Genomic DNA, 14530 nt, shown 5'->3' on the forward strand with positions numbered 1-14530 from the left:
CCCCATACAGCCTCCCATCACCACCTACTCCAGTTCAGTCACAGGCATCTACTATCCCATTGAAGGCAGGCCTACCTATGAAAGCAGTCATGTGATCTTCAAACTAAGCTGCAAGCACTGTGGTGCTTTCTACGGGGCCATGACAGCTAACTAGCTGTCTGTCCACATGCATGGCCACGAACAATCTGTGACCACAAGACTGCTGGACCACCCAGTTACGGAACATGCTGCTCACAACAATGTGCCTGATTTTAATGACTATTTCACAGCCTTTACTATCTGGAGTCTCCTCACCAAAAACAGCTTTAATTGCACAGCTGGGAACCTCACTCACCTCAGTTTTCGCTAGCCCTTGTCCTCCACCTGCCTACCCCTTTCTCTGCTCCCACTCCAGAACTACACAGGTGGAAATATGGCAGTCTGGAACTACTACAACTGCTATTATTCTACTCCTGTTGAATATTTAATTTTTCCCCTTTGTGTTTCAACTGTGTCTGACTAAATGTACTGTGTATATGCTACATATATTTTTAGTTGCCAGAACACTATACATACAATTTTTCCCATTAATTTATTATTCATGTGGTAGTTTTCAATCCACTGATTACATTGTTATATTTAGTTTGAACTGGAACCCATGTTAATGAAGAGTCACTGATTACAATGGCATGTAATGGTCATGCCATTGTAATCATTACAATAGTATGAGCTAATCAGTAGATTTGAGAGTATTCATGCCACTCATTAGAAAGACAGCATTTCATTCTTTCCAGTAACCTGTTTCAATTTCCCAAAATCAATTAACTTGAAAGGTGATTGCAATTAAAGTTCATACACATACAAAATTATTTTTGCCATTTGTGTAACTATGCCTGTTAGATTCCAGGATTTTACTTTATAATTTTGTTGCCCCAACTTCTTGTGAACCAGCTAACACTTCATTATTCAGTTATGCCCTTGATTAAGAATTTGCATAAATCAACACAATTCCAAATGTGGCAACTATTATCCATTAACAGGTAATCCACCATTTAGACGTACACCTTGTTAATCAAAGTGTACTGAGAGTTGTTATAATTTTTCAACTATTTATCTTTCAGTTTAACCAAATCTTTGCTGGAGCCAATAGGTAATCTATGCAATTAAATTTCCTGCCTGTAGTTTCACAAATTATAATTCTATAGATCACACTAGTCTATAAGTATTGCTTTCCTCCCAAAAATCTTCTGTACACACCCTGAGAGCTCAAGAGTCACATCTCCATGAAAGTACGCAGTTAACATTCAACACAATGGCTGTGTCAATCTCCAACTCAGTTAACATCTACTGATAGTCTGTGTACCACTATCACCAAACTAACACTTCGATGAAAGCATGCTCACAATTATGATCAACTAAACAACCTTATGAGATTTGTGTCAATGAAAATCAGTGACACACTTTGTTTATTGTAGGCTGCATGGGGTTACTATCTTATTAATTTTTCTATCATGACTAACAGGACATGTGTGTACTGAAGGTAATGATGTGTACCATTATTTTGATGAACTGTTATTTTGCAGACAATTACATGCACTGTCACCAAATACTGAGTTTCTGTTACTGTTGCTGTGAGAGTGAATTCAGTGAACTGTAAAGTTATATACTAGTAAAGGTGCTTTTCTTGACGACTTAATGAGATTCTTTTGGATGAAAAATTAGCAGTATTTTTTTTTTTACTAAATTTACAAGTGTTATAAACATAAGGAACTTTTAAGTGGTAGAGACCAATTTGAATATGCGGAATCATGAAAATTTCAACTCGATTGTGGTGTGTTCATCACTGATCTGCATGACTACCAACAAAAGAATTTCAAATTATGAGACTTCAGTTCTGCATGTGCCACTGAGGAACTTCAACCTACAACCAAGTAAGAAAACATATAACTCCTCATATCCCACCAATACAGCTGCATAATCCTTTCCCCTTCAATATTTCTCTTCTCCCCCTTTCCTCTGTACCATCACCTTGTTTACCTGTGATTTTCCCACCAGTAGTTGGGCCTTCATCAAATCTGGCTGAGAAGTGGTTTTTTAAAGTAGGCTACTTTAAATAATGGGGTCAACACCATGTTTGCAGTCAAAATAATTTAATTGCATTTTGATACTGAATAATCTATGGTTTATGGCCAGATTATCTCTCATCTATCATAATTCATGCACAGATAAATAGTTTGTCATATACTACACTCAGATGATGGACAAAGATGATGATTGTCCGAGTGCAGCAACCTAACACAGAAATACTTATTCAGAGTAATTAAAGTGTGGCAAGTAAATCATTAAAACATTCCCCAATATACATGGTCCTTCCAAGTTGGTAGCCAAATCAACACAAATGTCTGTGCATAGTAAGTATATTTTGGAAATAACACAGTTCTCAGTCCAATATTATTATCACAGTTTGCAGAATGCTTTATTGAAGATTAACACAGTTCATGGGATTACTTGCGAGTTCACAGTCCATCAGTAAAAATAGACATCGAATTACAGAACAATGTCCCAGATGTGAAATTTAGATAAAACTCTGTACATTGTACGAGTTGTAGCTTGTCCTAACTTGTCTGCAGTGCATTTCTGGATACAGATCTTACTTGTTTCATAACCTTCCACAGAAAGACTAAACTGGTTTCCAACAGGATCTGTTTTATAAGATTAAATGATTAGAACAACATCTAAAATGATTGTTTTCTGGATTTTCACATGTTACAATTAATACATTCCTGACTAACTGAATAGTGGAAAGAGTATGTGCACGTTTAGGTGCAACAATAATTGATACTGAATTATGCTGTCTAGCCCAACAAAATATGGGATTCTACTTCAGTAATAATGTTTTAATTAAGAATGCAAATTACTCTGAAACTAAATGATTGCAAGACCTGCTAACATATTTTTGTTATTAGTTGTATAGGCACTTCACTTACTTGTATATACCTCTGATTTACTTTATCAGGAAGTTAGCCATCAGGTATATGTTTACATATGAACAATGATAACGACAGTTTGTATGACTGGTATTTGTAATTAACACAGTTTTCAGCTAAACTAATTACAGTTGTGTGTTCTAATTGACCAAAAGAATGTCATGGATAATAAAGTTGCATTGGATTAGCCCTGAGTTAATATTCAAGATTTTTGGTAGTGTGCATGTCATAAAAATAAGACCACTGGAGCTATTTGCAGAAAGAAAAAAAAATTGTGTGTGTGTGTGTGTGTGTGTGTGGGCCGGGGGGGGGGGGGGGGGAGAAAAACATAACAGGGGAAAGACTCCACCTCTTTTGTACACCTCCCCCCTGCCCACTAGTACAACCTCATACCTCATGATGCTGCACCTAGCAGCCCAATCACGTCCCCACCATGTCATTGCATGCTCCCACAGGCAGCAGTAGCATCTTTCCCCACCCTTATCCTACTCTCTGTCCCACCCTCCCTGCCACAAGCCTCTTCTGTTCCCCCATTACCCACCCCAGCAAAGATTGCTGCTAACCTCAGATACAGTCAGGCCTTAGCACCCAGAGATGACAGTAACAAAATGTGTGTGGATTTTGTTTGTGTGAATGTGTGTGACTTTTCTACATCTGATGAAGGACGAAGTCCAATAGCTGAATATATCTAGCATTCTTTCTCATTATGCCTGTCTGCATTTGTAAATTCTAAACTAGGTATTTTATAGTACAATTAAAAATGTAATATCTTACCAAGTGTCAGTGCCAAGTTTCTTGTTATAAGGTTCAAGACTTTTAATTACACGTGATATTCCAAATTCATAATTGCCTTTTGCACAATACAGTGTACTGAAAATAAAATATAACGTGAGTTTAAACAGAAATCATCTTCGACATCAAGAACATGGTACCAAAACTCTACATTTGAGGGAACAGTGATATAATATGTGATATGTGTACCCCAGGTACAAAATCCTGTACTAACACATAATTTGCACTTGCATCAATATAAGACCTTAAGGAATATGCATTGTAAACAATACTATTACAGATTTTAAATTATTTAGTGTTACTCAGAGAACCATACCCAATGACAAGGTTGACAATGCAGAGGTGAAATATTTTCTTATCAGGGTCTTCAAATGATAGTTGCTCTTCCTCCTTTTCAATTTTTCTCATTAATTCTTCAGCTTCTTCATTTTGAGATGTCATTATATAAGACACACATAAATTTGCAAGTACTACAGCGCTGATACTAAGAATCTGGAAGTTATTTATAAAATCAATATTGAGACATGTACCACATAAAGCTGTCAAGAACGTAAGCATATATATATAAATTAAAAGGATTGCTAAAATTTTAACAGTAAAATACATTTATATTGTATTACACAATTACGGCTGCTAGAGATGTCTGAATGTAAGATGACAGGTGCATAATGCATTCTGTGCAGAGAGAGAGAATACTTTGTGGCAATGGCATGGTACTCTCTGTCTCCATTTATCACCACATGCTCAAGCTGATCTTTCCCCTGGCAGCTAGCAATCCTGGAGTATGCTCTATATGGGGACATTGTTTCTCCTTGTTGAAAAATATATCTATTCAGAAAACTGCAGCCGTCATACGACAATAAAATACACATTGTGTTTGCCTTATGTACCCATAATGTTTACTATAACGGTTAAATATCCTATTATAAAAAATGTTCTGCACATTTGTTGAAGACAGATAAACAGATGTAAGAGACTGATGCTATTCACTGGAGTATCACTTGATCACTGACTTCTGCTACTGAGCATTGAATCACCACACATTGTATTGTGTGCACATCATTCTAATGATGCAATTCAAGCCATTAAAATCCAAACTGTAACCTAAATGTTATTATTTTTAAATGTCAGTCATTGTACTCTCATCACTTGTAATGCTATCAATTTTGAGAGATTGCAGTTTTGTGTTGTTTCACAGTCATGGCTGCTCTGAAACTTTGTTTCCACTGTAACAAACTTTTAAAAAATCCAGGATATTCTGTACAAAAGTTATATAAATAATAACAAAGAAAGAAAAGTTAGTATCAGAAAAACAGAGCATCCCAGATGGAAACAACAATCAGACATCAATAAATGTAATCACACAGTTGCATGTGGATGATGAAATCACATTTTCACATTGACAAACACTTCACTGAAACACAATCCCTCTGCTGCATTTTTTATGACACTGTTTACACTAAAGAGTTGATGTTAATTACTTGTGAAGTACTGCTATAACAACATCAGTACTTTTCTAGCCAGTACAACACAAGCAATGGAAATTATATAGACTGTGATCAAATGCTATATATGATATCCTCATATATCATAAACAGTTCAAAGTACGGAAACAAGGTTTTCAGCAAGTAACTGTAGGCACAAAGAGGCAAGTTATTTGCTGAGTGGTTATCACATGTAAATCTTTATATTCAAAGTAACTACTTATTTAATGAAATCTAGTGACTCTTGAAAAGAATAGAGTAATATAAAGCTTTATAGTTTGCAGGGAAACTTTCAGCAGAACAGGTGTGGGATGGACTAAATAAGAATATCAACACCACTAGTACAATACATGATTAAGTCCTTTACATGTCAAAACTCATACGTTAGGTAACCATAAAGTTTTAATTATTGCTTCAAAAAATTAACCTTTTAACATCAAACTTGGCGATGGTGTACTCCTTTCCTACATATTCACTCTTTAATGCAACACATTTTGTCCAACAATGGATAAACTGGTGAGGATCTTAGTTGTAGAAATCTATATTTTGGCTGTTCAGGAAAAATTCACTTCATAAATCAGCTCATCATACTTCTGGATATAACTACCATACAATGGTTTCTTCATCTGAAGAAATATGAAGAAGTCACTGGGTGCCAAGTCAGGAGCATACAGGGGTGGTGCAATATTTTAGAAACCAAAGAAGCAACATATGTGACTGTGTTCTGTGCAGAATGAGCTGTAGCATTATCACAGAGTAAGAATATCTCTGTGGATAGTCTTTCACAATACTTCATCTCGACAGCATCCTGTAACCTGCACAGGATATTTTGGTAGTATGCACCTGTGACAGCTTGTTTCTTGCTAACATAATGTCATATGATGGTGTATTTTGGCTTAATGCTTCCACCAACACAACAACAATTGTTGCAGCATTTTTCTCCTTCAGAAACCAATTCCACATAATACTCTATCAATAGCCTGTGCCATTTTGTTTTGGTCCCCCTAGTAGTGTACTACAGAACTATGATAGAGAATATTAGTGTGCACCAGGACTGCCAGCATATACATTCAAACAAACAAAAAATTAAGTACGCATTTCCGTTTTTTGATGTGATATACAAAACATGATCATTTCAGAAAGTTGGGGTTGAGAATAACGAATTATTTATGAATAAAGGAGATGACTCACTGAAAGGCAGAAGTGCTGCATTGTCGACGAGTACACAAACAAAAGGTACAGAGCTTTGCTAGCTTTTGGAATGAAATTCCTTTCTCAAGCTGTAAAGAAACATGTATACACACACACACACACACACACACACACACACACACACACATGCACACAGCTCTCTCACTACATTGTGCTCGGTCAACTGAGCACAATGTATATATGTGTGTGTGTGTGTGTGTGTGTGTGTGTGTGTGTGTGTGTGTGTGCGTGCATGTTTGCTCTACAGCTTGAGAAAGGAATTTCTTTCCAAAAGCTAGCAAAGCTCCGTACCTTTTGTTTGTGTACCTGTCGACGATGCAGCACTTCTGCCTTTCAGCGAAGTCATCTCCTTTATTCTTAAATAATTCATTATAACTTTTCCTTGCACATGAAAGTATGTATGTATCACAAGTAAAGAGAACTCTGAGTGTTGACAAAGTACTATGCCATTGGTTCTCAGGATGAGGAATCATCGTAAAATAAATGAGTCATAGTCTGCGTCCATATGGCTTAAAGGAGCTCTTAATTGCAGCAAGATTAATCTCCCCTGAGATGAATTAGAAAATGGAAGAAAAGCTGAAAAACTATTATGAAGACTCTGCCCCAAGCAAGCATGTTTGTAGGAGTACATGAGACAGCAAATCTCCATGACATCCAATTGATGTCACAATTGAAGGCATGGCCAACAAATCCACGAAACTGAGGTGACTGACTGCTGAGTGGAGATCTGCATGTCATAGCAGAAACTAGAAACACTTACATATGTTACAGATATTTTTGAGTGAGGAATTTGTTGGCTCAATACATGCCACAATTGCTCGCAACTGTTAAAGCAAACAGTTTTTAGAAATGTTGAAGCTTGGATCAGATCATATGAGTATTAACATCGTAAGTCATACTTGATGAACTTGCTTACTTACACCACCAAAACAGTGGGAAACAAATATTTTTTAGAATAATGATTTTACTACTTCAAACTCAATGAATCCTCGATCAAACATTATTAATGACAGTCAGTTTTCATGTGGCGTTCTTAAGTATTTATTAAATACATTAACTGTCTGGAAATGAAAACTTACATTATCAAAATATTTCTTGACAATTGGTTCATAAAATCCTGTAGCTTCTTTGAACTTATTTTCCTGCATGAACAATACATGAGCCACATTAAGTTTCCATGTATCATTTTCACTGCAAAACTCCACTGACTTACGAAATATTTTCTCAACTTGTGCATAGTTTTCCATGTCCCAGTAAATTTTAGCTTGTGCCATAAGTACTGGTATGTACCTAAAAAAATTAAATATTTTAGTCAAGATAAAAAGCATATATTTGCATTTATATTATGAAACAAATACACATTTTATACCTGTCCAAAGCATCCTCATATTCTGCAACAGCTCTTTTCACAAATTCGTCATCAAGATTTTGTCTGGCCTCCTGCACTTGCTTTGTTAATTTCCTGAGCTGTTCTGTGTGTTTTGATGCAATATCATCAAATTTTTTGTATGCCTCTTCAGGGGAGGTTTGTTGTGTTATCAGTGCATCTAGGAAACTATAGAGGTACTGTAAAGAAGATCGTCATACTTATGAAACTCAATTTCTCTTACATCTAAAGACATATGGGTTACACACATGCCCTTAACCCTTGGACACCTGAGCCTTTTTTTTTTTTTTTTTTTACTTGGATGCTTGGGGGGGGGGGGGGGGGGTGTTCGGTGAAACCACTGGTATTAAAACAGTCTTCTGACAAAAAATCACAACCTTTAAAAAGGATTATTTATTTCAATTATGGCAGTAACTTATAAATGTTGTTAATTGCTATAATATTAGGTTGGATCAAAAAAATTTGCATATTACAATATAAAATACAAATGTGTTGATATATTACACAAATACTCTGAGTCATCAACTTCAAGGCAGGAGACGCACTTCAGTATTCTTTCTGAATGTATGTCACATTTGTGATTATGGCAGTGTCCACACTACTGCTTTGGTTTACTTAGCTTGTTATATGTCTGCTTCTTCGTTTTATCTTATTTTACACAAACATGGCACTGACCGTACACTGTGAGAGGCTCATCTGCACATGTTGTCATTTCTTTGATTTTCTTTTGTAGAATACTTTCTATTGACTGAACTATTTGGTTAGATAACCCCCTTACATTAGTATCTCTTTCTGTTACCTGCAGTTTCTGTAGGTCCGACCCAGTTTTTAGAAGAAAAAGTTTCTATTAGTTGTGTTTCTTTTCATTTCATCTTGGATGATGTTGGATGAATAAGGTGGTTGCATTTATAGTACAGATATCAAAGAGCGAGTAAACTACTAGAGGCCATCTCTTTGTTCCCCTCTTGCAGGTGTACAAATGAGCTGTGATCAAAAAGTAACAAACATTTTTGTTTTTATTAAAAGAATCTATAATTATTCATCAACATCAACTTTGTCCCCTTCAAAGTAATCCCCCTCACATACAATACACTTGTCCTAGCACTTTCTCCAGTCTTGCAAATCACTTATGGAACTCACTTTTGTGACAGTGTTCAGTTCCTTCAGCAGTTCTGTTTTCATCCCATCAACAGTGGCAAAACGACATCCTTTCATGGTTCTCTTCACGGTCGTGGGGGGACCATGTCTGGTGAATATGGTGGCTGAGACAACATATTCAGGTGTGTGTGGGAGGATTATTGTGATGTAACTTCCCCGAGTGGCTTTGACATAATTCTGATCAGTTTCTTTGGATTGCTTCACGCAGACAGCATGTAACTTCCAGGTAAAATTCTTTTTGGTCATACAATCATAAGGTATTCATTGTGTTTAAAATTGCAGTTGTGTCACATACAATCTTTCTGTTGTGACAATTTCTTTGGTGAAAAATAACAAAATCTTTCATGGCTGGTTTGTCTTCATTTATACATTCCACTGAAAAAATGTTTTTATCTCTTTATCATTATATGAACCAATATTCCCATGGCGTAAAGGAAAAACTGTCATGGCCACTCATTAGAATGACCACAGTTTTCTAGGTGATTATTACTAGCAAAAAATGGATCTAATAGTAGGAATGACAAGAGGTCATACTTATTAGAATTTTCTGAGAAGAATAATATGTTTGTCGTTAACGTACACTTGCAGGAGGGGGATAAAGAATTTGGGGAAGAGTGAGAACTAAGATGAAACTGACAATATTTATCAAAAAACAAAACAACTGTACTTTATGAGACTACCCTAAACTAGTACTGAATTGTAAGTGATCACAAACTCATAAGATGAGAGGAAACTTCTCCAAGACTGAAACAATGCAATAATTATTTTAATTCACAAGAAGTATGAAAGTGGTTTGGTAAGTTTGGTAAATTCCAATGAAAGAATGGACCATTTTAGTTTCCCTTTCATGGTCAGTAAGCCTGATTATTCCAAGGATCATACAATTTATTGTTGACAGCCTTCTGAAGTAGCCAAGGCATCGATGTGACTGAAAATGGAGAAACCTAAGTTTCATGCTGTTACTAAGCATTTTCATTTGAAGGCTTGGACTGCCTAGAAATCAAAACAGAATTGGATGAAGTTCACTTGGATTCTGTGCTATCACCAAAAACCATTTACTTTTGGATTAATCAGACGAGAACAGAAGATGAAATGCAGTCCAGCCATCCAATTGAGGTCCTCACAAAGGAAACCATTGACAAAATCCAGTGGCAGCTCACGAATATACATTCTGGCTGTTCACAAATTTCTAGATTCACAAAAATTTGAGTGTGTGAAATTAATAGCATCTGCTGTATAACAGTTATGCTTATCAACAAGTTTATACAATTACAGCCACTGACAGTAATAATAACAACAGTAATAATAATAATAATAATAATAGTAATAGTAATAAGATGCATAACTTATCTGACAAAAGAAAGAATTGTTTTTTAGAAACAGTGAAAGATCCAAGCTCGAGAAATACACCATTGAGCACACAATGCATAGCCATGGGATCGTGGTTAAGTGGTGACGGATGTCTGACTACAAAATGGATGAGCCCATGTTCAAAGCTCCATCGTGCCAAATTTTTTTTTCCCCCCCTTCAAAAAACTGTGAACTGTCCATCTGGTCTATTCATTGTATTTAAATTAATGTCTGTGTCTATAATGAAAGTTGATTCTGCACAATTACTTTATAGCAGCCAAAAGGAAGTGGTTTTTGAATGGGAACTGCAAACATTTGATGACAAGGCGAGAAGTCAACTAAATCCTCCACCAGAAAACATGTCTGGTGTGTCATACATGACATTAGTGACAGTAAGTGGGTCATATGATAGGAATCTCTTATCAACACACCTAACTTATACAGGTGAAGAGTGAGTGAGATATGCTGCCTTGCCCTATTTAGGTGCGCGTAAGAATGTGAATGTGATCACTTCCAAGGAAATGATGAAAACAAAGTAATTTGTCACATCAGCTGCAATACATGAACGCAACAGTTTCAGAATAACACAGTTTTCCCTGTGCTCTATCAGAAGATAAATTTTTAAAGTTTCTGAAGTTGTGTTCCATTTTGGAAGTTTTGACTCTTGAATTCCTTTGTTGCAACATAGCTCACACCTGTCTATTTGTTGTCTTCATTTCTGTGAGACACCTAAGTGGCATCTCACCTGCTCTCACTATTCATCACATTTACTTTCGACGGTAATGTATTCTTACCACAGGACACATACCCTATAACCAATGTATAGTATGACAAATGCAAGACTAAGAAAGAGAACAAACACTTCAGTGACTGGACAAACAGTTCATAATGTTGCGAAAAAAAAAGAGAGGCATGAATAAGTTTCGAACACCGTTCGCCCACTTGGCAGTCCAACACCATGATCACTTACCCATGATGCTGTTGCTGAATCAGGCTGCTCTTTATTGTACTTCTTATTCTTGGACCGTTCACTGTTTCTATTTTACTTTTTTTTCACAGTCCAGTACAGCTTTTTCCTGTTTTCATCCTTGATCTATGTTCAGTTTTTAACAGGCTATCCACTGGACCACCTTACCACTAAATCTGAGAAGGGTGCAATGGGGAGTTTCCCTTGTCTGTGCCTCAAATGGATTTTTGTATGATAAAATTCATAACTTATTCAGAAACTCACAAAATAGATTTATTGTCTGTACGACTTTAACATATACTGATATCCGATCTAATTGTACTACAGTATATAGTGAGTGAATTAGCATGTCTGAGGGGTGTGCTATCATCTAACAGGATTTTTGCTGAGCAAACAGTGATAAAAGTCTGCAGCAGTGTGCCACCACCTGGTGGCACTGACGTAAACTTCTAGTTGAATGGCAAGGGCTAGCTGTGCACATTGTGAACCATGCACGTTGTTTATCACTTCTGTATGTACCTGACTCGTAAGGGAGTTAGTCACGCGAGATGCGCATGCACAAAAGCTCCTTAAAATGTGCACAACTGCAGGTGTGCTCGCCACCTCAATACCAAGTTTCATGGAATCTATAGTAGCAGTAGCACGGTAGATTTAAGTGCTGTATCTTTCAGATTGCAGCATCTATGTTACCGTTAACAGCTTTCAAATAAAAATAGCCAATAAATCCACAAGGTGTTGAAAGTTTGTGTGTTCACATGCTCTTGTACTCTTACACAGCTGTGGCCACTGATGAAATCCCTGATATGGTAATGCAAAGCCGCAGAATAAAAATTCATGAGATTTCTGAGACTGTAAGCATCTTGATTTAGTGAGCACATAATACCCTGGACCGAGAATTGCATGTGTGTGAGGTGGGTGCTGTGACTGCTCACCAGTGACCAAAAGTGCATCCAGGAAAACATTTCAACACAATGTCTGGTGATGTTTAATCACAGTCTGCAACACTTTTTTGCATCGATTTGTGACTGTTGATGAAACCTGGATCCATCATTACACACCAGAGGCAAAATGGCAGTCAAAACAATGGACAAAGGCTGATGAAAGTGCACTGAAGAAGGCAAAGATCATTTTGCCAGCTGGTAAGATGGTGGCCACTGTTTTTTGGGATTCCCATGGAATGATTCTCATTGATTATTTGGAAAAAGGCAAAACCATAACTGGACCCTATTATGCTACATTGTTGGATCATCTGAAACTTGCACTGGCTGAAAAAAGACCAAGGCTGGCATGAAAACAGTGCTCTTTAACCAGGATAATGTCCATCCTGCACAACAGTGATAGCAATGGCAAAAGTGCATGAACTGGGCTTTGAACTGGTTCCTCATCCACCTTATTCACCAGACTTAGCCCCAAGTGACCTCTTCCTGTTCTCTAGCTTGAAACTTTGGCTTCCTGTAAGAAATTTTCATCAAATGAGGAAGCAATAGTTGCAATCAGTGATTTTGTTGCAGAGTTTGACAGAACCTATTTTTCCAATGGGATGGAAAAGACGTAGGACCATTGGAACAAGCGTATATTCCACTACGTCAAGCAGTAAGGTGATCCGTCCATGAAAGAAATATTTTTTCTTGCCGTTTTACCAGACTTATCGAATCATCCTCATACATGATATTCTCTAAAATTATCACCAACTGCATACAAAAATTAATATATTTTTGTCAGGCAAAGTAACAGGCTGACTTTGGAAATGGATACAGCACACTGAATCAAATCTTGACCCCTCCAGATACCCGTATGCAATAGCACACCTCTACTGGGATTTAGGGAGTAGCACTAATCCCAGATCAAATCAATAGGGCAGATTAATGATGAGAGCCAGTTTGCTAGCCAGCCCAGATGTGGTTTGTAGGCAGTTTCTGCATTTGACTAAGTGAATACTGGGCTGGTACACACCTCCCATCTCAGTTACATGATATGCAAATACTTCAAAAATGTCCTCACACTTTCCATGGATAACACTAGTCACAAACAGATCGGGTACATAATTTCTGTCCTTGGATGGAGGGAAGGTGGTAGTGACAGGAAGGGCATCCAACCACCCTCTACCACTTACAATGCCACATCCAGATTACCATGCCAACCATGTGAAGATATGGGATAAAGCCAGGAAGGAAAAGGAAGAGAAGAGGAAGAAAATGAAGTAGGAGAAGACAGTGGACCCAAATAAAAAAGAAAGAAGGGTGATCACCAACAAAAAGTGAAATTTCAGCATGTACATTTTCGTGATGCAATTGGCATTAATTGTTTTACCACAAACATGGATATATTCTTCAGGTTTCTTTATGTAAATGGCTTAGAATATTTAGTTATTACTGAACCATCTGCCACTGTCCTCTTGCATCTGTGATGACCCAGAAAGCAGGCTAATGTAACAACAGTCAGCCTCTTATCAGCACTGTCCCAACGTTAGGCAAATAATTCAGAATTTGTACAAACATTAAACAAAACAGGTCCTTATCAAAGACCTATAAACAATCACCAAGCTGTGGCTAAGCCATTTCTTCCCTATGTCATTTCTTGTAGGAGTGCTAGTCCCACACGGTATATAGGAGAATTTCTGTGAAGTTTGGAAGGTGGAAAAAAAGTACTGGTGGACATATAGTTATTTGGTAGGTCCATGAGTTTTGCTTGGATAGCTCTGTCAGTAGAGCACATGTCCATGAAAAGCAAATTTCCCAGATTTGAGTTCCAATCTGATACACAGTTTTAATCTGCTAGGAAGCTTCAAATCAGCACACACTGCAATGCAGTGGAAATTCAGTCTGGATATTGTACTTGCTTGTGGAATTATTCTTTTCTCTGTTCTGAGTTTTGTGTGTGTTTCATTTCCTTGCCCCATAGAGGTGTGCCACAGACAAAAATGCCACTTCAGGCAAGAAGGTAAACTTGGAGGGAGCCCAGCATTTACTAGATGAGGTCATGCAGATCTTGCAATGTATATCAAATTGGAAAGGCCCCTGGTGTGTCCTCACCTGCCTTGGGTTTCTGTGCTGCCAGCATAGTTACTCCTATCTGAGGAAGAGCAGAGGAGAATATGCTGGTTTTACTGGAAAATTGAAGAACATCCACAAGTTTGGATAGTTGAAACCAGGATCAACTGTTGAGTATGACTTGATTGAGATTAGCAGGAGATACAAGGGCATATATGAGTGTA

At 37.2% G+C, this 14530-nt stretch overlaps 1 protein-coding gene across 4 annotated transcripts in view; it reads right to left on the reverse strand.

Moving 5' to 3' along the window:
* LOC126481312 (tetratricopeptide repeat protein 30A) overlaps window positions 1–14530 on the reverse strand; it is a 135050-nt gene that overhangs the window by 10775 nt on the left and 109745 nt on the right. For all 4 annotated transcript variants that reach the window (XM_050104972.1, XM_050104971.1, XM_050104970.1 and 1 more), the window contains 4 exons: window positions 7824–8020; window positions 7534–7744; window positions 4075–4250; window positions 3741–3836 (listed from right to left, as the gene is read on the reverse strand). In XM_050104972.1, coding sequence (XP_049960929.1) covers window positions 3741–3836; window positions 4075–4250; window positions 7534–7744; window positions 7824–8020 — 680 coding nt within the window. The remainder of the gene's footprint in view (window positions 1–3740; window positions 3837–4074; window positions 4251–7533; window positions 7745–7823; window positions 8021–14530) is intronic.

Source organism: Schistocerca serialis, chromosome 5 (genome assembly GCF_023864345.2).
Source record: "Schistocerca serialis cubense isolate TAMUIC-IGC-003099 chromosome 5, iqSchSeri2.2, whole genome shotgun sequence".
NCBI lineage: Eukaryota > Metazoa > Arthropoda > Insecta > Orthoptera > Acrididae > Schistocerca > Schistocerca serialis.